Here is a 27,876-nt window from a genome sequence, read left to right as displayed (position 1 = left end):
CAGAACTTGAAGAGTCCAGACAGAAATGCCCTCCATGCTGGTATAAATTTGCAAACACTTTTCTTATTTGGGACTGCTGCGAAAATTGGCTTACAGTTAAGCACATTGTGAAGTTAATTGTGATGGACCCAATTGTCGACCTAGCAATTACCATCTGCATTGTTTTAAATACATTGTTTATGGCCATGGAGCATTATCCAATGACCAAGGAATTTAACGATGTTCTGTCAATAGGAAATCTGGTAAGTAAATTAATTAGTAATTTATTGTATCTGAAATGTTATTTTTTTTTGTTTTAGTGCAAATATCTAGCCCTAACAGCTGTGTATAATGCCAAAAGTATTCGCCGAGCCTTACACAACATGCACCTGCATGTCCCTTTTTTGTAGTTTGTTTAAAAAAGGGCATTTATCTGTCTTTTTCTGTGCTTGGAAAAACATCTTTGTTGATTAGAACAAATTGGTAGCTTATGCAGTGAATTATGTAGCCTCCTTTTATCATGTTGGGGGCAGTTCAAGGTACAGAACTTTGACATTTCTCTATTTTATCCTAGGTTTTTACAGGAATCTTTACAGCTGAAATGGTTTTTAAGCTCATTGCCCTGGATCCATACTATTATTTTCAAGAGGGTTGGAACATTTTTGATGGCATCATTGTGAGCCTTAGTTTAATGGAGTTGGGCCTTGCAAATGTGGAAGGATTATCAGTACTTCGCTCATTCCGATTGGTAAGGAGAAACATTATTGTTCTTATTCAATTACTAAGATAGCAGAATTGGAATTCCGATTGGTGGTCATTTTTGGTATCAGTCGTAACCTTTTTTTATCACTTTCTATTGTTTTATTTTCCAGCTCCGTGTGTTTAAGTTGGCAAAATCCTGGCCTACACTGAACATGCTGATAAAGATAATTGGCAATTCTGTAGGAGCTTTGGGAAACCTGACCCTGGTGTTGGCCATCATCGTCTTTATTTTTGCCGTGGTTGGGATGCAGCTGTTTGGTAAAAGTTACAAGGAATGTGTCTGCAAAATTGCAGAAAACTGTGAGCTTCCTCGCTGGCACATGAATGACTTCTTCCACTCCTTCCTTATTGTGTTTCGAGTGCTCTGTGGGGAATGGATTGAAACCATGTGGGACTGTATGGAGGTTGCAGGACAATCCATGTGCCTCCTCGTATTTATGCTAGTGATGGTTATTGGAAACTTAGTGGTAAGTACCGAAGGTCAGATTTAAACCTTTATATCAGTTCCTAATGACATTCAAACAAATGCTTGGTTTCTAGGGTTAGTGTATGTAGCCACTGGAATGCACATTTAAGAACTGAACAACACAAAAGTTAAGAACGTTTTGAATACATTTATGAACAATAAGCATTTAATACAGAATACATGTCTCAGAAAGCTCACAATGAACCTACTTTAGTCACCTGACAATCAGGAATTGTAGAAAAGGGTTTCAGTCAAATCTTAAATGGTGCTTACTGATGTTCACGCCACAAATCCTTTTAGGCTTGAAAGCCCTGCCACTGCAGGTTATAGTGTCTTTATTATAGGTCTCATTATGTGTCCCCAAAACATATTGTACAATTACTTATAATAATGTATATGCATCAGCATGTGGCACTGCAAGTTAGGGCAAAAAATGTCATGCCTTCTCCAGGCTTCCCTAGGGACTCTATAATCTCTTGCTGCTTCTAAGGTGCCAACAAAAGCTACAGTACAATCATATTTATTCTTTTAATTTTTCTGAAAGACCAGTTCCGTTTTATCTTCTTCTTGCTCCCCAATAGCAACACTTTATTTATTCGAAAGTGTTACCCAGGTTAGATCAGTAGGATTCTTTTGTTTCCTTCGGGCAAGAAACTTGTAAGGCTGCCCGGATTTTTATCAGGGTAGGCCACCAAAACGAGCAAATATCACTTTAATTTAAATGCAGTGCAAGCTTATCGGGTGATTTTACTTGATAAATAATGCTGGGTATATTGTTATTAAATTTTTTTAAAAACTTTTTTTATCTTTTTTGTTGTAAAAAAAAATTGTATTTACATAGTAACATAGTAACATAGTAAGTAAGGTTGAAAAAAGACACACGTCCATCAAGTTCAACCTTGTTTTTTTTTTTGTTTTATTATATCTGCCTAACTGCCAGTTGATCCAGAGAAAGGCAAAAAAACCCATCTGGAGCCTCACCAATTTGCCTCAGAGGGGGAAAAAATTCCTTCCTGACTCCAAAATGGCAATCGGATTAGTCCCTGGATCAACTTGTACTATGAGCTATCTCCCATAACCCTGTATTCCCTCACTTGCTAAAAAGCCATCCGACCCCTTCTTAAAGCTATCTAATGTATCAGCCTGTACAACTGATTCAGGGAGAGAATTCCACATCTTCACAGCTCTCACTGTAAAAAACCCCTTCCGAATATTTAGGCGGAACCTCTTTTCTTCTAATGGAATGGGTGACCTTGTGTCAGCTGGAAAGACCTACTGGTAAATAAAGCATTAGAGAGATTATTATATGATCCCCTTATATATTTATACATAATTATCATATCACCCCTTAAGCGCCTCTTTTCCAGCGTGAACATCCCCAATTTGGCCAGTCTTCCCTCATAGCTAAGATTTTCCAAACCTTTCACCAGCTTAGTTGCCCTTCTCTGTACCCTCTCTAATACAATAATGTCCTGTTTGAGTGATGGAGACCAAAACTGTACAGCATATTCTAGATGGGGCCTTACAAGTGCTCTATACAGTGGATGAATGAAACCCTCCTCCTGTGACTGTATGCCCCTTTTAATACAGCTCAAGACCTTATTTGCCCTTGATGCTGCTGACTGGCATTGCTTGCTACAGCCAAGTTTATCATCTACAAGGACTCCAAGGTCCTTTTCCATAATGGATTTGCCTAGTGCAGTCCCATTAAGGGTATAAGTGGCTTGGATATTTTTACATCCCAGGTGCATGACTTTACATTTATTAACATTGAATTTCATTTGCCACTTAGCTGCCCAGATTGCCAGTTTGTCAAGATCGTGTTGCAAGGATGCCACATCCTGGATGGAATTAATTGGGCTGGATAGTTTTGTGTCATCTGCAAACACTGATACATTACTTACAACACCCTCCCCTAAGTCATTAATGAACAAGTTAAATAAAAGTGGACCTAAATTTGTTAAATTTGTTCACTTTATAAGCTTAAACCCATTGATAGAAGATTAATTGTGTTCTTTTATGTAAAGAAAAAAGTTAAATGTCTTCTTTTCATTATTAATATAATATTCATTCTTACATAACATTGCTAATTATAACTTGTCAAGGCTAAGGAGATCATGGGCTTTGTGTAAGTGATGTTAAACACTTATCATTCTATGCACTGAACAGGTTTTGAATTTGTTCCTGGCCTTGCTTTTGAGCTCCTTTAGCTCAGACAACCTCACAGCCACAGATGATGACAACGAAATGAACAATCTCCAGATTGCTGTGGGAAGGATACAAGGGGGAATAGATTATGTCAAAAGAACAATTCGAGAATGCATCCAGAAAGCTTTTGTTAAGAAGCAAAAAGGTCTAGATGAAATCAAACCACTGGAGGAGCTTCACTACAAAAAGGAAAGCTGCTTATTCAACCATAATGCAGTCGAAATAAATAAAGTCCTTGATTATCACAAAGGAGACAATGGGACAACTAGCGGAGTAGGCAGCAGTGTTGAAAAGTACATTATTGATGAAAACGATTATATGTCATTTATACACAACCCCAGCCTAACCGTAACAGTGCCCATTGCAGTTGGGGAATCGGATTTTGAAAACTTGAATACAGAGGACTTCAGTAGTGAGTCTGATCTGGAAGAAAGTAAAGAGGTATGCTTTGTTTTCTAACATTTTCTCTGTGTATTGTGTTTCTTCTGACAGTTTCTTCAGGTATGCAAAAGTCTTCAGATATTACACATATGTTTTATGTTATACCTAGGATTTGTATAAAATTAGAAACTAATCCTATTGGAATTCATTCTTGATCAGATGGTAAGTAACAATGCAATGGTGGCTTTTATCTAAGGAAAGCTCTTAAAAGAGAACTATCGTGAAAATGGGAATTTAATATAAGCTTCCTCATACTGAAATAAAAACTTTCTAAATACAATCAATTAAAAATTCTGTACCGTTTCCAAAATAATCAAGTTTATGTTCACAATCCCTCTCTCAGAATCTTTTTCTCTTCATTCTGTCTTCATCCATCAGTTGGGTGTCAGATAGTCATTGACAGTTAGATCCAATATATCTTATATGGCGGCTTCCTTTCTTGCAGATGAATTAGAGCTCATTCAAATATGTGATTCCAGTACAAAAAAATCTAACAAAACAACTGCCTTTTGCACAAATTCTACATGTAGAGAGACATGATGTCTGGTGATTTTAATAGCGTGAGCTTTAATACATCTTCTAGGCAACAGAAGCCCCTATAAGATATATTGGATCTTAACTGTCAATGAATATCTGACACACAACTCCTGAATAAAGACAGAATGAAGAGAAACAGATGCTCAGAGAGGAATAGTAATTTCAGTATGATGAAGCTTATATTTCATTTCATTTTTGCGATAGTTTCTCTTTAAAACAATTTAAGATCTACCAAAGAGATGGATTTCCTGTTGTGATACATAATTTGTTTGGTCTTTCATACGTACTTAATTTCTACCCTCTTTTTGAAACAGACCACAACTAAAGAGAAGAGCAAACTATACTGCACACATCCTGTCTACACCACCCAAAGGTTGCTTACATCGTGGTGCATGTGTGAGATCATTCTGTTCATAGACACTAAAAAGGGATAATTATTAGTGGTGCTTTCAAAGTTGAGGGAGGAGAGGCCACAATATTTCTAAAATCATTAACATTGTGAAAATCAAGTGAGCATATTCTGCAGTACAGTTTTAAAATTTAGCAAAGTAATAATTTCAATGAATTATCAAATACATTCAAACCTAATTACTTGACTTCGGGGCAGATTTATCAAAATGTGATATTAGAGCTTGCCACTGGTAAACCTACCCACTTTCTATTCATTCCTATTGGGATTTTTAAAAGTGTATTTATCAATTGGTGAAAGTTAGAGTTCACCACTTTATAAATACATTTCTAAAAATCCCATAGGAATGAATAAAAAGTGGGTGAGTTTTTTTTCGCACAAGCCCTAATCTCACATTTTGAAAAATCTTCCCTTAGTTAATAATGATACTAGATATTTCTGTCTCATTTAATTTTTTTAGGTTTGCTTAATTAGCAGTAGATATGTAAACACGCAGGCAATTATCTTTTTTTCAATTCATGGTACTGGTTCTAATTTCTATACATTTCCATCACACCAATAAGCCATCTAAACAGTAAACATCTTTATGAGTCTCCCAAGGATTGGTTATATTATGGTGATCATTTAACGTATAAAAGCAACTCATTATCCATAATAGTTATATATATATCTATATATTTAAAACCCCTTAATCACCAGGTCATACCTACTATACTATCAAAATAATGGGAGATATGGAAGGGAACAAAGAATGTAATTTTGCAGAATAAAAAAATTAATAATAAGAGTGTTATGTAGGACTAGAAATGCAAGCACCTAGACAAACTGTTATGCAGAGTGATGGCATCCAGGAAACAAAGACTGACAAGAGGTGAGGGGTTAGATGGTGACCGGTTATATCAATTAGTAGAACTAGTTTTGTCTAGATTGACAAATAATGAATTTACCCTGGAAATCAGTCTCATTCTAAATGGTCAACAGTGTAATATTCCATATAGTTTAAATTTAATTTACTGCTACCTGTACCCAAAAAAAATACAGTAGCTCTTCTGACATAAATGCTTTTATTGGGTCATTTGTGAGTTATAGTTGCGCTTATAATTAATCAATAATATACAGCTTATGTTTATTGCTCTTTAAACCGTGTTGGATATCTACAGACTACATTATAAGTATCTATAGCAGATAATTGGAGTTTTACATTTGCCTTGGATTCTAACCAATAAATTAAATACATTTAATTAAGAAAAATGAGAGATGTGAAATACTGGTTAATAGAATTCTCATGAGGTCTAGTAGCTCAAATACAACAATTAACGCTAAGAATGTGCTCTGCTCAGTGTTTATCCATGAATCTGGCTAAAAAATATAATAAATAATATATATAATGATATATAATATACAGTATATAATAATAAAAAAGTGAAATGCATGGATTTGTGCATTAATTTTGTTCTGCAGTATTTCAAGATATTAAAAATACTAAACGTTTTTTTACTCATTACTAGATTTTCTTATTAACATGTTGAACTGCTTCAATCTACCACAATAAATATAGTTTTAATTAACTATTCTCTTTGGCCACCCAGCATTACAAAAATACCAAGCCACTTGACTCTCCCCAAAGGTGATTAATACTTAATCTTATGCAGAGAGATTTACATCTCTACAATGGTGTATCCCATTTAATAAACTGTTAATGAAGTAAGAATATCTACAAGCCTACTATCATCCCCCCACTTTTATTAGTTGTCATGCTTAAGAGGGAAATGTGGCATATATGCTCTTATAATAAATATATAATAGTATTCATAAAAGTATACCAACCAGGAGTCTGTCCAGAAACTATACTTGATTTTTTTTTGTGATGGAGATAAACTGTCCTTCAGAGGTAGACTTTATGAGACTGCTGTTGCTGTTGTAAAGCCTAGCATCAGTATAAATCACATTCACACGTGGAAAAAAGATGGATATTGGAAATATAAAATCTGCAGGAGAGTTGTACCATATTTGTTCTTCACCCCTCCAGTGGTAGGGGGTGGTTTAGCACATTTATCCCTGAGCAACCAAGCACAGAACAGAGCTTTATCAAAAATGAACAATAAGACAAAGGAAGACTAGGAGGATAGAGAGAGAGAGAGAGAGAGGTAAAATGAAAGAAAACAGCTAAAAATAAATGTCATCAAAAGATAATAGTTTATTAGTAAAGCATTATGAATAACTTATTGAACGAATAGCTTCCCTCTATAATAAAGAGTTGATAGTTGCAAACTTTAGTAAATTCAAACCACAGAACCGGAAATAACATCTATATCAGTTTTACTAATGCTTAAGTTTGATACTGTTGATTTTTCTATGGGTAGGAAACCCTCAATTCTCAAAACAAGAACTCTCCAGTTAAACAGAGGAGATGATTGTAATTTTAGTCGTTTTACAGAATTTTACAGAATTTGAATGGGATGTGTTCCACAGCTTTCTGTATAGGATGTAGTTCGTGACTCCATACTTAGTCTTCCCGTTAGCAGAATGACTCATGGAACAAATATACTGACACAGAAATTGAAGATAAAAATAGAATTCCCCTGTCACTTTTAACTTTTGAATCTTATTGCAGGGTTAAGCAGATCATACACATATTGGCTACTTTGTCCAGTTATTCTCATTGATATAAATTGAATGGATATCAGTTCATGTTATTGCACCCCTGGGTGATTGTTATGAACCATACACTACATTACAATAACATTACAGTCATTTTATGGCAGGATAAAAATAATGTGATCAGTTAACATGCAGTAGGACTGGACTGATTCTATCATGACTCAAATGGAAAATCAGCTAAAATTGACAGAAACAGCCATTTCATCTTTAATTTCTGTGTCTATATTATTGTTGGTATTAACCCAAAGGGAATATTAAAAGTAAAAATGCATACTATAGAGCAAGTAGTTGAAATTCTTTTTATACACAGAATAGAACTACTAAAATGACACTCTATAAACTCAAATAAGAGCCGATGTTTAACCAGAGAGTTCTCTTTATGTGGATTGATAGATACATGTAGACACTCCAGCTCCATCTTAATCATCAATGATACTGATGATTCTGGTCTTTTTTCGACAAAGGCATTTATTATTATGATACATACAATACCAGTGATCTTAAAACTATATTACATTTCAAAAACTTTATCAGTTGTTGGTAACTCCTGATCTTGAGTATTGAATATATCTCTACCTTTCTACCTACAATTAGTAAAATGATCACAACTCTGTTTTGTAACATTGACTGTTTTGTTTGGCTTTGTAAGAAAGTTAATGAAAAAACATGACATGTTTAACCGCAAAGAGTAAAGTTAGGGCTAATGTTAATGTGACTTTCTTTTGCTTGCCCTTTTTACTTCTCACAGGGGTAAAATCAAGCAGGATCAGTCAAGGATGCAGCTCTGGTGCTTTTTAACAAGGCAGAGCAACGTGTCACCACCTTTACTAAGGTTAACTCAAATAATATCTGATTACAGTAAATATTGATTGGCTTGCATGCAATTCAGCTATGTCCCTTGCCTGCCCATTGTAATCCAAAATTAAACATGCACAGCTAATAGGCTTAGACTGAGTCATGTGACTCACATCACAGCATGGTCTGATAAGATTGGCAATGGCAGTATTAACACATTTGTTTTCATGACCCAGGTTCCTAAGTTATTCTCCGAAATGTATTGGTTTTCTTTTGCTTTTGTTAAATGTTCTTCCTCAGCAGTTAATGCATGCTCTAAAACTATATTGCTTCTAAGATCACAAGTTTAAACAGGAAAAAGAGCATGCATCATCTTTATTGCAAGAAATTTATATTTTTTATATCTGACTGTAAATTTATTTGGTAAAACAATATTCTTAGGACTATTAGAAGCTTTCAGAAATGAATCTATTGTCTGGTATATTCAAGTAGAACAATTTAGACTTCCATAAGAAATGTGCTGGTCGATATGGCTCCTCAAATGATCTGCATTAAGAAATTTACTTGCTAGAATATTAACAATGGTTTGAAAATGTCTTTTTCATGCCAACATTATTCTTGGTAATATTGCAGTTCATTTACATTTTGCTTGATTTTAAGCAATCATACACTTCATTCTTATACAGTATGTTTTCCTTTATTAAATATATCCATTAGATTATATTCATATCAACATATGGGGCCCTCTCATGGGCCCATCCAACCAATATCTGGCTGAAAATCAGACAGATATTGATTGTGCAGGTTTGATTTTCCCATTGGATTGAGGACCATATCAGCTAGTTGATTGTAGATTGTATTCCTGTCATTGTAATCCAATTGTTTGGCCCCTGGGCCAATCTATGTGTTTCAGATCAGTTGTCTATAAAGCATGCCTATTCACCCTTTGCTGGGCTGCAATTCCAAGGGAGCAGCCACAGAAGGATGCTGCAAGTTGGCATTATTATATTTAACATATCTTCCCAATAATGATAATGAGATAAAAACATTGGAAGTCTTTGATATTTTCATGTGGAAGTGGGTGCCATTTTAGGTTAGATTTACTGCTAGGTTCCTGAGTTTGATACAAACCTTGGCACTTTGTGCATGACGTTTTTATATTGTTCCTGTGTCTGTGTGGGTTTTGTTCATATACTCTGGTTCCATACAACACTCAGATACTTGCAGTTTAATACAGGTTAACTATCTCCTGATTAATTTTCCCCTAGAGTGTGTGATAGGGACATTATGCTGAAAGTGCTATAAAGGCAGGGACACGAGAATGATGAGTCTCTCTTAAGCACTGTGTACAAGTAGCGGTGCTATATAAATAAAGGATAATAAAGCTTAGCTTTGTTTTGAATATTTTATTTAAAAAAAGGCAGAAAAACCTTTTGGGGCAGGTTTATTAAAGGGCAAAGTGGTAAAACGCTTGCGACAATTTGCCAGCGTTACCGCATGCATGGACAGTAGCAGGCGCCAATTCGCTAGCGAAAGAGATGGGCGCTAGCACTCATTCTCACTCGATCGCCAGGCGACAATTTGCTCTGGCGAATGGCCATTACTCTGCAAATTCACTAAAATGCGGATTTTACTGAACATTACCTCTTTCGCCAGACTTGTCTTCGCCAGCTCAGACCAGGTGAAGTGCACTGGAGAGCATAGATCTTCCTCAATCTTCTATTACTTACATCATATTGGGAAAAGCATCAAAGTTCAAAATATGTGAATGATAGCCTGCAAAAGTCCTTCAATTTTTTTTGGGGTAACCGGTTTCCCCCATACATTTTTTAACATATGGAACATTAATTATACAGTGGGCTCATGTGCAGGGCATTATAACAACTCTAATATTTTTATTAAGATTTCCTGGACATGTGTAATTAACAGTGGAAATGTATTTGCTGCAACGTCCATTCAACTTAAAATTTAAAATTAAAAATGAGCGCAAGACCTCTAATAAATTTGCTCTAGGCAGAAATGAATGCTAGCGCATCTTCACTTTGAATTGCTCGCATTGGCTAAGTAATGCTAGTTAAATGACGCCAGCGTTCAGAACCCATGACGAAACTCCACATTTTAGTGAATTACCGTTGTCTGAGCGAATTTTTGCCTGGTGAAGTGTAGCGATGGGTGCGAATTGGTAGCTGGTGACTTTTCACTGGTTATTGAATCTGCACCTTTATCTTATTGTCATGTAAGTAATATTCGAGAAACTTCTGGAGAGTAGTAAGTCAAGCGTATCATCAAACCCTGTATCAGATACCTGATATAAACCCGACTATGCAAATCACAATATATTCCTTAATCTACAAAGCTGATTCTTAAAACTGCTAAAAAAATCATAGATTATTGGCTGAATTATTCAAATAATTAATTATGTTTCCAGATGTAGAGGTTTTAACTCCCAAGTGTTCCAAAGAACTGTGAAAAGTTAATGGATTTTCTTAATTTGTTCATATGCACTAAAAAACGGTATTATCTTCCAAATATTGTTTGAATCTATATATATATATATATATATATATATATATATATATATATATATATATATATATGTATATATATATATATATATATATATATAAATGCAAGTCGGATTTGGACCGCACTCCATAAGAAAGCCGAGGCCTGGGTGCCAGTTGGGTATAGATAAACATATTTCGCCAAGTAACAGCACTCCAAGGAAGTAAACAATGCCAAAAAATTAGTGATAAGCCAGGTTTATTGATTCCTAATCAATAAACCTGGCTTATCACTAATTTTTTGGCATTGTTTACTTCCTTGGAGTGCTGTTACTTGGCGAAATATATATATATATATATATATATATAGTAGTTAAGAGCACTCACGGGTATTGTGACAAAAAGCTTTTATTGGAGCATTACAATCTACCCCACATCAACGCGTTTCGGTTCTCTCTGAACCGAAACGCGTTGATGTGGGGTAGATTGTAATGCTCCAATAAAAGCTTTTTGTCACAATACCCGTGAGTGCTCTTAACTACTCTATATGCTCTTTTCTGAATAAGCACCCGGGATATCACTAATTAATGGTGAGTGCCAGTCCAACAAAATGACTATATATATATATATATATACACACACACACAGTATATTTATATATATTTTTTTTTTATTTAACAGAGTGCAACCAAACACAAAAAAATCTCTTGCACTCTCAGATTTCCATTAATTAGTATTTTTTAAGTCAGTGGAGAAGGACTCAGGGGAGATCAATACAAATGGAAAAAGAGATACTGCAAACAACCCTGACTTCTCAGTCTGTTAACACAAAATATTGATGTGGTGGTGCGGGCTAATAATTATTCCATATAAGTGATAAGCCGAACCCCTACGCATCTATGACATTTTAAGGGTAATTATGAGTAAGTCAATCAGAGCTTTTGAATAGCCTATATTTACCTTTAAGATTTGCAGTGATTGGAATATGCCCATATATATCTGATTATATATTATACTCAGTAAATTGTATTAAATAGGGATGGGGGAAGACTTTAAAGGGATCCTGTCATTGGAAAACATGTTTTTTTCAAAACGCATCAGTTAATAGTGCTACTCCATCAGAATTCTGCACTGAAATCCATTTCTCAAAAGAGCAAACAGATTTTTTTATATTCAATTTTGAAATCTAACATGGGGCTAGACATTTTGTCAATTTCCCAGCTGCCCCTGGTCATGTGACTTGTGCCTGCACTTTAGGAGAGAAATGCTTTCTGGCAGGCTGCTGTTTTTCCTTCTCAATGTAACTAAATGTGTCTCAGTGGGACATGGGTTTTTACGATTGAGTGTTGATCTTAGATCTACCAGGCAGCTGTTATCTTTTGTTAGGGAGCTGTTATCTGGTTACCTTCCCATTGTTCTTTTGTTTGGCTGCTGGGGGAGGAAAGGGAGGGGGTGATATCACTCCAACTTGCAGTACAGCAGTAAAGAGTGATTGAAGTTTATCAGAGCACAAGTCACATGACTTGGGGCAGCTGGGAAATTGACAATATGTCTAGCCCCATGTCAGATTTCAAAATTGGATATAAAAAAATCTGTTTGCTCTTTTGAGAAATGGATTTCAGTGCAGAATTCTACTGGAGCAGCACTATTAACTGATTAATTTTGAAAAAAATTTTTTTCCCATGACAGTATCCCTTTAACCATCTATTATTTGAACCCTAAAACTCTTTCTCTTTCTGTGTTCAAAGTAAGGCATAAGCCTGGTCTCTAGGGTTTAGCTTGGCAGACTTATTATCTGAATTTTCAATACCACTGTCTGGTGCTTTATATGAACTATACACAGTACAAAGTTAGGACAGTACATGACATGGTACATAAAAATGATTTCTATAGTTTAATGACTATGGTAGATTTAATATCTAGATTACTGTACTTTAATGTTTAATCCACATTGTGTCCTGTTCCTTTTGTGGCAAGCTTTGCTGTAATAATCTTTTTAGGGATATCACTAATGGATTATCTGTAGATTTTGACTTTTATCTTTTTAAACTGCATCATCCGGAAATCCTTTTTAACTCATTTTAATGAAAGGTAAAGCTGTTTGATTCATATATATGCTGGTTCTCTACTGCACGTTGTATGAATTCAATGGATCATTCTTCAAAAGTGTATCATCCTGTCTTTTCTGAAATGCCTTAGACAAACTTTAGGCACAAGGGACAAAAGTAAAATTATTGCTAAACTCTCATTTAAAGTTGATGTATATGAAAGATTTTATAACTAACACACATGCATAACAACTACAGGTATTACTTCTACTACTACTACAGCCATAGATGTATGTACGTGTGTATTTACTAATGAATACTATTATTGTGTTCTAAAATATAAGGATAGAAGAGATCACCAAGGTGTTCAATGACCATATAAAGGCACACGACTGAAAGTTGAGTGCTTCTATAAAGGTCATGGAACTCTAAGATGACTTAATATCCTCATATTTTACAATATGGGGTATATTATGTGATCAAAAAAGTCAAGCACCCCCAAGCAAAAAGATAAAAAAAAAGCTTACATAAATCCTGGTGCAGTCATACGCTGAAATTTTACAAACCTTGCAACATAATATGTCTAATTTATTTTTAATAATGGATAATAAAAGTTAGGCTTTTTAAATATGAACTATTTCCAAGTGCACATTTACTGCAAATTGTATATATAAATATATACTTGATAAAGAGTGGAGTGCCACTCGAAACATTGCATACTTATGCTGCCCCATGATGGAATAAAAGTTGGAGTGCTGTCATTGGTGAGAAACATCTACTGCAAATTGTATATAAACGCATATAATACACAAAAGCTATGAATATCTTGTAAATTATATCCTTATAAACAGTGAGTTCTGATGTCATCAGTTATTAACGGTGAGTTCTGATGTCATTTCTGTCACATGACTCACTGAAACTTGTGTTATTATAATAAATAAAGTACCCCCAGTTGCAAAATATGAGGATATTAGAAGTTACCTCGGAGTTAAATGACCTGTATAAAAATATGGTATGGTATATGGTCATAAAACTCCTCGGTAACTTATAATATCCTGATATTTTACAATAGGGGGTACTTTATTCACTATATAAATTACCTTCTGTCATGAAGACACCCATAGATAATATTGTGCTTAAGAACACACGCAGATTCAATACTGATGATATTGGTGGGAAATAAATTACATTTACACACAATCAGACCAACAACAGTGCTCATGTTGTTGTGATATGTAAGGAACCATGCAACAAGCAATAACATTGTAATATACTGTACATACATGGTAGGGTTCACAGTTGTATTTGCTGGTACATCTGTTAAATTAGATCATCATGCCTTGCAATTACTTTCTCAAATGCAGAACCATTCAACATAAATCTAGTGGTGACATAAGATAGTTGAATGCTTCTCTGGAGACACACATAGCAAAATGTTCTTATAGCAGCTGATTGTTTTTAGCTATGGTTTTCCTCTGCTAACCCATACTATATCTTTGTTGTGAAGAACAACCTTGACCAAAATTTTTTAGATTGCTTGTAAGTCACTGAGTGCTTGGCAGATGATTAGGTTTTGTAGCTGGGAACACTGGTATGTATCTCCTTTTTAAAAGCAAAAACACAGATACTACATAGTGATAAAATGCACTGTATGCTTTTGTATCTAATCATGGTGAAGTTATTTTATCATTTCATCTTTTTGTCACACATTATTCCAGAACTTTATGGTTTTTTGCATTTTAATCTTTATTACTGTTATACGCATTGCTTTGCTGAAGCATTGTGACAGAATTTGTATTTATATGGGAATGATGCAAGTATAGAGAGAAAATTGCCCTGATGAGAATTTGGTTTCTAACTGTAAATACATTCATTCTCCAAATGTGAATTCAATAATCAAGCTGGTGATTGGGAGCATTTAGAGTTTAGTAAAATGCAATATAGAGTCTTTAATATAAGATAAATATAATTTCTGTATATACACAACATGAAAAAGCTAAGTATTGGATAAAGAAGTATAAAGTGAGATTAAAGATGCCAAGATATGACTTTATATGGTCATATTGGTATTAAACAGTTTAAAATAAGATTTACTGCTGAGGAATTTAAATGAATGTTGCGGTGCCTATTAAGCTGATTTAGCAATGTTCAAATTAGGGGTTTACTGCAGTTCAAGTGTTTTTGTGCTAAAGCACACATTTCAAGTTTTTGTGTTTTTTACGCTAAAATCTTGAATCTTTTTAGAATTACAGGAAAACCACAAACTATCGAAGTCGAAGGATTGTGCGCAATTCATTTGATCGAACGATTGAAGGAATAATTGTTCGATCGAACAATTAAATCCTTCGAATCGAACGATTCAAAGGATTTTAATCCATCGATCGAAGGATTATCCTACGACCAAAAAAAAAGATAGCCAAGCCTATGGGGACCTTCCCCATAGGCTAACATTGACTTCGGTAGCTTTTAGGTGGCAAACTAGGGTGTCAAAGTTTTTTCTTAAAGAGACAGTACTTCGACTATCAAATATTCGAATGATTTTTAGTTCGATTCGAAGTCGAAGGTCGAAGTAGCCCATTCGATGGTGGAAGTAGCCAAAAAACACTTCGAAATTCGAAGTATTTTTTCTTTATTCCTTCACTCGAACTTAGTGAATGGGCCCCTAAATATAACTTTTCAAAAGATCAGTGTCCTCACTGATAGGTAGATAGAGTTAACTGTAATTATGTTAGATTGTTTTCTAGTTGAAATTTTATACACATTTACCATTATTTTGCAGAATGACAGCTTATGTTTAGTTTATCAATCCTCCAGGATCTTATTTGATAATGCACACATAAGAGAATCTTAATTATCTGTCCTTGAATTAAATAAACTAAACATTCTGCATAATAAAGGTAAATGTAAAAAAGTATTTATTAAGCAAAAAACATCACAGCAAAGCCTTATGCTTTACGTGCCTATGGGGCACTTAGTGATAGACTGACTAAGTGCCCCTAAGGGTAGGGACACACTGGGCGATTTGGGGAGATTTAGTCGCCCGGCGACTAATCGCCGCAACTTTCCACAACCAATCTTCCCCGAATGCCTCCCCTCGCTCTGCGCCTGGCTAAAATGAAAAATCGCCTGCGCTAATCACACGCGGCGATTCGTTTTCCGAAGTCGCCCGAAGTTTCCTCGTGAGGCAACTTCGGGCGATTTCGGAAAACGAATCGCCGTGTGTGATTAGCGCCGGCGACTTTTCATTTTATCCAGGCGCAGAGTGAGGGGAGGCATTCGGGGAGAAAAGTCGCTGCGATTAGTCGCCAGGCGACTAAATCTCCCCAAATCGCCCAGTGTGTCCCTACCCTTAGGCACGAAACACGTAAGGCTTTGCTGTGATGTTTTTTGTTTAATAAATACTTTTTACTACATCAATCTACGGAGTGTGGTCTGGTACATGCCAGCCCTTCATTATACAATTCGAAACTTGTAATAGTCTTCATGATAACTGACAAGCTCAAAACATCAGCTGTTCACATTTAAAAAAATATATATTAATGTCACTATCAATAAATAAATCTATTGTATAATTTATAAATCCACATTATTTCTACAACTTGATAGGATTTTTACAACTTTAATAACAGTTGTAATTTACAACTTTAAATGCTTTCATCATTCCATATGTACATTTGCTCTTATTCAGTGCAACCATTAACAATGTTATACATTACACAGTATTAACATTATGCCAGGTTAGAGAATGCTGATTTGGAATGCTAACAGTTAAACTACTGTGATGTAGATGGTTACTCATACTTATTCCAGGTTATTCTTTTTAGAAACACTTATCCTAGACGGTTTGGATTATATTATAATTGGGAGTGACAATAAAACAAAACATTACTGAAGCAATGGAAATCCAAAATAGCTGATGCAATGATGTGAATGAGTATGAGTAACAAATAAGCAAGTAGTTTGAAAATGCACAGCAAATATTACAGTGCATTGACAAATATTGAATGCATTTGCTTGTTAAATGATGTACATTATTTATTAGCCTTTAACATGAATATAAGAATTTCTTGGTATTTTAATGTGCAATGGTGATAATAAAGTGTGGGTAGTCAGACAATTGGGCAAAGTCGACTTATTATGCCAAAGTAGGTATATAAAATCACCTTTGACAATTTATTATTCCCTTCTTATGAACATAAATACATTTTAATTGTAATAATAAAAAGTAATATACTTAATAATATGAAGGAACAACATTAAAAAGTCTCATCTCAAATCTCAATTTCCTTTTGTAAAAAGGGAAATATTAGCAACTGGTGTTAAAATATTAGCAACTTGTGTTGACAAGATTGAAGAAAAAAAAAATCCCATTTATCAAAGGTCGAATTTCAAAGTGAAATATACTTTGAAATTCGACCATCGAATTTGAGCGTTTTGCGGTCAAAGTAAAATCGTTTGAATCTAACGATTCGAACGATTTCAGTGACCGAATGAACGATTTTACTTTGACTACAAAAAACGTAGAAAAATGCATTAGAAGGTCCCCATAGGCTAACATAGCACTTTGGCAGGTTGTATTTGGCGAGGTATTGAAGTCGAAGTTTTTTAAAGAGACAGTACTTTGATTATCGAATGGTCGAATATTCAAACTATTTTTACTTCGAATCGAATTCGAAGTAAATTTGAAGTCGTAGTATCCTATTCGATGGTCAAAGTATCCAAAAAATGACTTTAAATTTCGAATTGTTTTAAAAATTCCCTCAAATTCACTTCGACCCTTGATAAATCTGCCCCTTAAATTATGAAGAAAGGTTAGAAGCTAGGAGGGAACTTTTAGAGGCCTTGTTGCCAGCTCCTTGGATCCTGTGTAATAGAACTGTAAAATATTTTAATGGGGATTTCTTTACAGAAGCTAAATATGACAAGTTCATCTGAAGGCAGCACCGTTGATATCAGGCCACCAGGGGTAGTGGTGGAAGGAGAGGGGGAACCAATAGAGATAGAATGTGAGGAAGATATGGAACCAGATGCCTGTTTTACAGAAGGTGAGTGGGTGAAAATTGCTCATTATAGCCTGCATGAGGCTTTTATTTGGCAGATAGCCTACAGAACAGATTATGTAATGTTATGAACTTTAAGTCTTTGTGTAAATCCCAAAAAGCACACATGTTGTACAAATACATCTATTGATTTTAGAAAACTTAAAGAAAAAACATCAACAGTTTTATGCAATGGTTATGCAATTTGCCATTTTTAATGATTCATTTGTTCATGTTCAAGGAAATATTATACATTAGCACTAGGAAAAATAAAATTGTATAACTATACAGTGGTGCCAAGTATTTAATTCCTCCAAAGGGGTAATTTACCTTAAAATTAAACTTTGTTGTGTTATAGACTAAGATACTTCCATAAATAATCGTTTTGCTTGTTCTTAATTGTTTATATTTTAGCTGACACTTAGGGGGCATTAACTAACAATCACATTTCTATTTTTTCACCAATCTCTAGAAATTTGTTGTTTTTCTATATTTTTTAAAAGCTATAAAAATTATTAATTTATTCAGTGTAAAATTATGAAAACCACTAATGAAAAAATGTACCTGTTAAAAGTTGTCAAGGTCCTATAAAACTAAATGGGAGCTGCTTATTGGTGTTTTCATGTTCTAAAAATGTACCTTCTGTATCAATTATCAGTTGTAGTTTTGTATTTGATCTGTATGTGCAGTGCATACACTATTTTTTGTAGAGAGCTTTCAAAATATGTTGGCACTTTATACATACAGTTTGTGTTAATAATAATAATGCTTATTTTTCTAACAACATTCTGTAGGTTGTGTCAAGAGATTCCCAATTTGCTATGTTAACATTGAGGAAAATAAAGGGAAATTATGGTGGACATTTAGAAAAACCTGCTTTACCATTGTTGAACATAACTGGTTTGAAACCTTTATTATTTTTATGATTCTTCTCAGCAGTGGAGCTCTGGTAAGTGGATATTACAAAAATAAAGCCTTGCCATGTAATATAGCAACAATAATAATAGAATAGTAATGTTTTCAACGGGTTTGAAAAAGTTTAGTTCTACTAAATCCCTTAATATCCCTTTTCTGAATAGATAACAGATGAAGTCATCACTACAAATGTGTCATAAACGCGGGTCTCAATTACTAATGTTGGGCATATTTGCCCTAGAGCAGTTGTATGTGTATTTTTTATATAGTGCTATCTATGTAATGAACACTGCTGCGAGGCTCATACACCTCAGCAACCGCTCCTCCTCTGCCTCGCCATTCTGTCAATCCCTGCACTGGCTTCCGTTACCTTTCAGAATCAAATTCAAATTAATGACACTGACTTTCAAAGCACTTCACAACTCTGCTCCACCCTACATCTCTGAACTCATCTCTATATACTCACCCACTCGCTTACTACGCTCCTCTACTGACCTGCTACTCAACTCTTCTCTCATTACCTCCTCACATGCTCGCATTCAAGACTTTGGAAGGGCTGCACCCCTCCTCTGGAACGCTCTCCCACGATCTGTCCGACTTTCTCCCAACCTTTCTGCTTTCAAAAAATCTCTGAAAACGCACTTCTTTTGAGAAGCCTACCCTCACTCTGCTTAACTACCAAACGCAACACCACATACAACACCACATTTCTCACCCACTTACTTCGATCTTGCCCACTCCCACACCTTGTGTATTACTCCCTTCCCTTTAGACTGTATGCCTATGCATAGGGCCTTCCTCACCTTTTTGTACCTGTATTGATTGTAATGTTTGTTACTCCATATGTTCTATGTATGTAATTCATGTGATGTAGTTGTATAATCACAGTTACTTTACAGTGCTACGCAATATGTTGGCGCTATATAAATACATGTTAATAATAATAATAATAATAATATGTACAAATTACTATACAGCAGAACAATAAATGGATATAACAAACATGGGTCATAGCAATAATAAATACAAATGAGCTTTTATCATTCTGCTGCAGGTAACATTCTGAAAGAAAATCTGAGCCTGGATACTTTGCCTTACTGCACTTAGTTATAGTTCATGATCCTCAAAATTGTTTTCTTTCACAGCAAATTTTCTCCTTCATCAAAAGCCTAGTGAAAAAGTAAATTGGAATGGGATTATTTGTTGCCAATTTTTTTTTGACTTTTTGAAACTATAAAAGGGAAACTGATTCAAAAACATTTTCAGACATTTCTGATCTTGACAGACAAAAGTCTGGAAAACACTAACCTAAAAGTTTAGTTATACAAAGTATTTATATCATGTTTTCATTCTACAGGCTTTTGAAGACATCTACATTGAACAACGCAAAACAATTAAGACAATGTTGGAATATGCAGATAAAGTATTCACCTACATATTTATCCTAGAAATGCTTCTGAAATGGGTGGCATATGGTTTTGTGAAATATTTCACCAATGCCTGGTGCTGGCTAGACTTCCTGATTGTTGATGTAGGTATTCATTTTCTTTCAGTACAAATACTTTTATTTAAAAATGCAAACACTCAACCCCGTAGCACAATCAGACCAAATATGGGGACAGATTTATAAAAATTTTAAATTTTGCACTTTGTTAGAATTAAAAAATAGCTCAGATTTAAACCATTTGGCTAATATAACGTGGCTAGCTTTCACATGAGCTCTATGTGAGGTGTATTTTCAAAATTCAAGCTATTTTTTGGGTGTTTTACATAAACATTAGATTTTTTGTTGTGGCTGAGTGTTTTTTTTTTGTAAAAAATATGTTAGTGACAGAGGAAAAAATTTTTTGCATATTTTATTTTAAAAATCAATTTAGAATTTCCTATTTTTTTTCATTTAGAAAATCTAGAAAACTAACTCTAATGTGCGCTTATCTATTAAAAATCATGAAACTCAAAAACTTGATAAAAAAAACTTGTGTAAAAATGTAAAAAAAGAATTTGGTACAAGGTACAAAGAGCAGCACTGGTGGATGCAAGGAAGCCCCATTCTTACCACCTGCCATAGGATAGCTGGTAAGCATAGGGCTCCTCTGCACCCTCTGCCAGGTGGCACTTCCTAAATTGCAAAATGGGTAATGGGAATGAAGAGTGGATACCTATGTGCCTTCCCCACCTGCTCCTTTTGAATATAGCACTGCACTGTCATACACTGGCAGGTGCCTGTGGGAAAGTGGTAAAAATAAGGTAGCTTGTGACAGTTTTTTCGCATCCTGCCCCTATGTCCGTAAATGAGCCTAACAGTAATATGTGTGATTTAATTTAAAATTGCTTTCTTGTTTCGCAGGAAAACTTCTGTTAGGTGAAAGATAGTATTTCTGCTTTGTGTACTTTATGGGGCAGATTTACTGGGGGTCAAATTGAAAAATGAAATTTAAATTTTCGATTTTTTTTTATGGTGTAAACTGCCAAAGTGAATTATACAAACTTGATTCAAATTTTGTTTTTTAATTTGAATTTGATTTTCTAGATTTATCAAACTCTGGCCCTTTAATAATTCAAATTTGACTATTTGCCACCTAAATCCTGCCAAATTCATGTATAAGTCAACGGGAGAGGTACAGTGACCAATTTGAAAATGTTAGTAGCCTTCCTGACATTCAAGTTTTTTTCGGAGAGAAAAAAACTCGATTTGAGTTTAGTCAAAATTGGCTCTAAACAGATTTCAATCATATCCCTTTTGGTTGGGGCCCTTGGGTATGATCAACTAGCCGCTATTAAATCTCTAAGGACCTTAAGAGCATTGAGGCCTCTACGAGCATTATCAAGATTTGAAGGCATAAGGGTAAGGCCAAAAGCAAAGGTGGTAACAGCACAAATTCACTTGCTTTTTTATTGTAGGATCACTCTCTTGTCCACATTAGCTTTGCTCTTGAAATACAGCTGGATCATGAACAAAAATGACAGTGGGTAAGACCTTGGGAGCACATGTCAACAGACCTCAATTTTCTTTTAGTTAATATTGCACTTCCCTCTAATACTCACATGGTTTCATTTTGAAGTAGGATTGCTGAATTGCCAGTGGCCTTCCTTTATGACAAATCAGTGGTCCAAAATATATGCACAGTGGTATGTGAAAACAAATTAGAATTTTTACTTTTGTGTTTTTGTATAGGTTTCTCTTGTTAGCTTAATAGCGAATGCACTGGGATATTCAGAACTAGGTGCTATTAAGTCTCTTAGGACACTAAGGGCACTGAGACCTTTAAGAGCCCTCTCACGTTTTGAAGGGATGAGGGTAAGATGAAGAGTACTAATGCATGTTTATCAACATGCATGTGATGTGTTCTAATGAATAATTACTTGCTTTATTTATTGCTGCAATACAAAAGCGCCCACATTTCCTTAAAACATTTAATGGTAAAAATCAGTATTTTAATAAAGGAGCTTACACGATTAAAATGGAGCGACTAAATTATGCTTGTATGTATACACATGATGAGCCACACAGGCCTACTTTTTAAAAAGAATTTCAAATAGAAAAAATATTGGTGATTTTACAATTGCGTTGGTGTCAGAAGGATCTCCAGGACACTGGGATTCTGGGGTTCCGTCAGATGCTAAGGTTTGTTCGCTCTCAGTTTAGTTTTATTTTTGAGTGCTTTGATATTGATGCAGAGTAGATTTGCAAAGGTGAACTAATTTTATTAAAAAAAAAAAAAGTGGGTAGATAGGCTGGGTGAAATAAATTGTTTGTAATATAGTTAGTAAGCCAACAATTTAATATGTAAAGGCTGGAGTGAACAGATGTTTAACATAATAGTCAGAACCCAACTTTGCAAATCTCTTAGTCAGCAACTAACAGGTGGGACATAACTGTTTGGTTAGTTTGCTTTTGATCCTTAGCATGCAAGTCAGATTCAAAAGCAAAATAACAGAACAGTTATGTCACATGACCCCTCTTCAAGTCACTGATTGGTTACTGACTGGTACCAGGTTAGAGAACTGCAAAGTAGGAAGTTGTGTTGCAGCTATTATGTGAAATATCCATTCACTACAGCCTTTATAGATTACAATTTAAGCTAACCAACTATATTATAAACATTTTTATTTTTCACAGCTGATATATTTACCCAGTTTAATTTTTACACTGAACAGTTCCTTTAAGAGTAAATAAGAGTAAACAAATATTTATGCATAAATTATGTTTTCAATTTACTCTGTTTATCCCTTAATAACTCTTAACATTTTCTGCATTGATATTTATGACTTTTAGCTACCATAGTCCTTCATTAGATCACCATCTAGTGGCCCATAATGATATGTTGTCTTTACACATCTCAATCATCATGAGCAACTTAATCTAAAGAAATTAATTTTCAAAATGTGATCAAGGTTATAAAACCATCCAAAACACAGTCATGCAGTAATGCATGTTCTCTGCATTCTCAGAAAAAGATTAACAGGGGAAAGTAATAAAAGTCGCAAAGAGCAAAACAATTTGCACCAATAAGACTAAAAAATCCACATCTCGCAATGTAATATTGTTCCTTAAACTGTTATTGCATTGCGAATTTTAATTGCGCACTCATAAGAAGTGCTTGAAGGTGTCGTAATCTTTTGGAGCAAACATAACGACTTTTTCAGTAAGAAGTTTTATTACATAGACTGCGCATTGGCGCAAACTATAAAATTCGCAAACGGTCTTTCACTGTCGGAAGTGGTCACTAAACAGTTTCCGGGCTCGCAAAAGCTATATTAAATTCGCACAAAGCAAAATTTGTTCGCGCAAAGGCATAATTTTTCGCATTGCGAATAGTTTTTCCGTTAGCGATTTTTATTACATTCCCCCGTAAGTATTCTAAACGTGACAAACCTCCACCTACAATAAACTTGGCTTCATCTTTATTGTGAAAGCTTCTTAAAATACTTTAGAATGGCATAAATGGTTAAATGGTATACTGTATCTTCCATGCATGAATGTATTGGATTTGTCCTTTACAACTTGATTTCTCCTCAATATATTTCTTACACTTGTACTATGAATATATTTCTGATTTACCATCAGTAACCAAGATTACTATAGAATATTTGTTGTTATGGGTAAAAAATCTAAAAATGACTTAATTGTCCAGGTTATAGCATCAGCTACAGCTGGTGAAACCTTGTACTTTGGTCAAGTTTTATGAGACAGTGTTTCTCTTAAATTCCAAATCTAAAGCACGGTATTACCACCTCTTTATCTCAGTCTCAAAATGTCATATTTCATGGATTCCCATTGGTTTTGAACTTGTTTCCCATTTTTTGGGTATGGGTTTTGGTGGCCATCTTTACCTAGCCTTCATGATTCCTATCCTTACCATTCTATAAGATATCAAATGACAAGATATCTTGTTCCACAGCACCTACAATTTTATGTTCTAATAACTTTATCATTAATTAATGAGTAGTATTTTTTAATTCCCAGACTCATCAAAGGCATTTCAGAACTATGCCTACTGTGATCAGTGCTTTGCACGTGAATCACTCCTTTGCATTTCTTTATTCTTATTCACTCTCTCATCATATCGCGTCTAGACTACTGTAACTCTCTTTTAATTGTCCTTCCCCTCCAGAGACTCATCTCTCCAGTCCATAATGAACACTGCTGTGAGGCTCATATACCTCAGCAACCGCTCCTCTTCTGCCTCGCCATTCTGTCAATCCCTGCACTGGCTTCTGTTACCTTTCAGAATCAAATAAATGACACTGACTTTCAAAGCACTTCATAACTCTGCCCCACCCTACATCTCTGAACTCATCTCTATATACTCACCCAACCGCTTACTACGCTCCTCTACTGACCTGCTACTGAACTCTTCTCTCATTACCTCCTCACATGCTCGCATTCAAGACTTTGCAAGGGCTGCACCCCTCCTCTGGAACTCTCTCCCACGGTCTGTCTGACTTTCTTCCAACCTTTCTGCTTTCAAGGAATCTTGAATGCACTTCTTTCGAAAAGCCTACCCTCACTCTGCTTAACTACCAAACGCAACACCACATACAGTACCACATTTCTCACCCACTTAATTTGATCTTGCCCACTCCCACACCTTGTGTATTACTCCCCTCCCTTTAGAGTGTATGCCTATGCATAGGGCCTTCCTCACCTTTTTGTACCTGTATTGATTGTGATGTATGTAACTCCATATGTTCTATGTATATAATTCATGTGATTTAGTTGTTTAATCACATTTACTTTACAGTGCTACGCAATATGTTGGCGCTATATAAATACATGTTAATAATAATAATTATCAGTTTATCTGGCCTCTATACCGAAAAATATCTAAATTATCTTGTGATCAGCTCTACTTCACTTATCTTGGTGTTTCTTAATATAACAGACTGCTGTGAACCCACATTTGGAAGTCTTTGCTAACAAGCCTCTGTCTTCTTTATTATTTTTTAAATAGTCATTAACTACATCAAGGAATAGCAGATGGGATAATCCATCTTGTTCCATAAGCATATCTATCTTCTCTCCTGCAGCAAGAATAAGCTACTCTTGATGAAATCTATGTCTTATCTACTTATCTTCTTCTTATACGTTTTTCAATTTAAAAAATGTTTTACCTACTCAGTTTTATTCCCTCCTCTTATACTCCAGAACAAACCCACACACTCACATTTCAGTGCCTCTTTAAATACTTTTCCACACATGCCATCTTCACAACATTTCCAAAATGGCTACAAAAATTGTAGAATTACACATTAAACCCAAACCATGGAATACCCCAAAAGTCCACAGACTACATTGCTAGTAGTATTCAGACAGCCATACTCAATACATCATCGATATATTATATATTCCAGCAAAAACCACATTCTGAAATAAATACAGTGACTGACCAATAATATGTTCTGCCAGTGGCACTAAAGAATAACATTTAGCCCTTCAAAAGGTCAACTGACTGAATTTTTATTGGCTGTGTTATGGTAAAATCCTAAATACAACATTACTGTTCTAACATATTCTCATCAGCCTACTTCAATGAGCCCCAAAGCAACAAGTCTAATGAGGTCACATAACTAGTATGGCTAGAAATGTATTCATTCTATTATCACCTTTCAAGTAGATTACAATATTTAGCTTAAAATAAGGTTAAATAATGTCTAATTAAGCAATATTTCTAGTCTAGCTATTGACTTTCTGACAGTAGGCTGCATCATTGTGTTTGAAAACTGCAGTATTATATAAGCTAGCATTAAGAACCAGAATCCTAGCACCATGGAAACCTGAAGGTCTGGCATAGCTGGATGATTTAGACATAGATATCATTTTCCCCAGCAACAACGTTAGAGCAGCCTTCTTATTCAAAGCAGTGTTGTAAATTGCACTAGAACGCTGTTTGCTGTGGTGAAATTCAGAAAAGGCAAAAGGTTCACTAGGTCCACAGATAATAGGATAACTGAACGAAAAGATACAGCCATATTTCCTTGTAATATATGGACCTTACATAGTAAAATTAACCACTAAGAAAGAAAAATCAAACATTCTTTTTGTTAAACTAATATTATATCAACATTTCTATATCACTATATCTAATTTTCTTACAAAAGAAAAAAAATTGTGACATAAAATGATCCCATTCATGGCACACTGCTCACATTAAAGGGTTTATTTACTAAAATCTGAAAATTTCTTATTATTTTAGTAAAACAACTTCGCCCAAACTCCCATCCACATTTTTTTATTATTTATCAATAAATTAACTAAAAAAAATCTGGTGCAGGAAAAGACTCACGAAAAGAAAATCAAAAAATCTGAATTGTACATTTTTTTATGATTATCTCCCATTTTTTGGATTCTCGTACGAAACCCAGAGCAGATCATGATATCTTCCAGTTGTAAAAGGGACATCTGCCATTGACTTCTACATGACCGTGGCAGTTTGAGATGCAGTATTTTTTAATCTGGACTTTTAGCAGCCTCAGAGTATAACAAATCTTGAAGAATTTTAGGTTTTCTTTCCATGAAAATATGGTATTTTCCCCTTTCAAATCTGACTAGAACAAATCAGACTTTAGTAAATAACCCCCTTACTTTTTAAATTGGATATATTCCGCGCACAACCCAGAAATGTATAATTAGAGCTCCATATCTCCATTCAATGTAACAATCATTTCTGCTACATGAAAATATTTGTGTGAAGACAAAGAAATAATAAATCTAATTACAGTACAAGTATATGAAGTTTATAAAGGAGAATCAATCTCATCAAATTTATTGATAAGATAAAGATGTGGTCCACTTAATTCTATGCATGTGGTACTAAGGAAGGGAACATATTACAGCATGCCATGATTGCTTGTTAATGCTACTGCACTAATATATAATACACTTAGTTGATAAATGTGCTGCTTCCTATAATGCATGTCTCATTTTCTAACAGCCTAAAGATGTCAAAGTACAATCCACTTTATCTCTGGATAAAGTGATAATGGGAAGTTGGTCTAATAAGTGGCTGTAATGTTGGTCACATAAATTTGTTTAAAATCGATTATATTTCCAACTGGGCCCTGTTTCAGCTTTAGTAACTGACCAGTTTAAAGGGGACCCGTCACCCAAAAAAATTATTCAAAATCCTATTTTATCACATTAGTCAAGCAAAATATACTATAATTACACAATATAAATTATTTGAATCTTGCTTCCTTCAGTCTGCGATTTCAAAATTATAGCAAGCAGGCAGCAACCATTTTGTGCACACTGTTATTAAGACAAGCTTTGCATCATCTCAGAATCTTGTTTGTGCACCAGAGTGGGGGACCCAATGCCCATCCCCATGCACTGGCTACACAATTAAACGGTAAAGAGTACGGGGGAATATGTGGAGAGCAGTGACATCTAGGAAGTGCTGAATGGAAAGTGAAAGTAACTGTCTGCCCCGCCTCTATGCCCAGGGCATAGAGGAGTGGCAGACAATATTTGATTGACATCTGAGATTTTTAAATGAGCTTACAACAGCTATGAATGTTTTAATAAAAAATAGAAATTTAAATTTCATGTTTAATTTGAAAAGAACTTTTATTATACAGATTTTTGTGTCTGGGTGACAGGTCCACTTTA

The 27,876-nt window shown here is 34.8% G+C and overlaps 1 protein-coding gene across 2 annotated transcripts in view; it reads left to right on the top strand.

The window, feature by feature from the left end:
- The window catches only part of scn1a.S (sodium channel, voltage gated, type I alpha subunit S homeolog), a 106,278-nt gene that overhangs the window by 67,367 nt on the left and 11,035 nt on the right, over window positions 1–27,876 (top strand). For both annotated transcript variants that reach the window (XM_041578053.1, XM_018238840.2), the window contains exons 14-21: window positions 4–242; window positions 554–727; window positions 852–1,208; window positions 3,377–3,856; window positions 17,720–17,855; window positions 18,644–18,798; window positions 20,122–20,295; window positions 21,940–22,062. In XM_041578053.1, the coding sequence (XP_041433987.1) occupies window positions 4–242; window positions 554–727; window positions 852–1,208; window positions 3,377–3,856; window positions 17,720–17,855; window positions 18,644–18,798; window positions 20,122–20,295; window positions 21,940–22,062 (1,838 nt within the window). The remainder of the gene's footprint in view (window positions 1–3; window positions 243–553; window positions 728–851; window positions 1,209–3,376; window positions 3,857–17,719; window positions 17,856–18,643; window positions 18,799–20,121; window positions 20,296–21,939; window positions 22,063–27,876) is intronic.

This window comes from Xenopus laevis, chromosome 9_10S (genome assembly GCF_017654675.1).
Source record: "Xenopus laevis strain J_2021 chromosome 9_10S, Xenopus_laevis_v10.1, whole genome shotgun sequence".
NCBI lineage: Eukaryota > Metazoa > Chordata > Amphibia > Anura > Pipidae > Xenopus > Xenopus laevis.
Note: the sequence above shows the minus strand (reverse complement) of the source record. Positions and strands in the feature narration are given on the sequence as shown.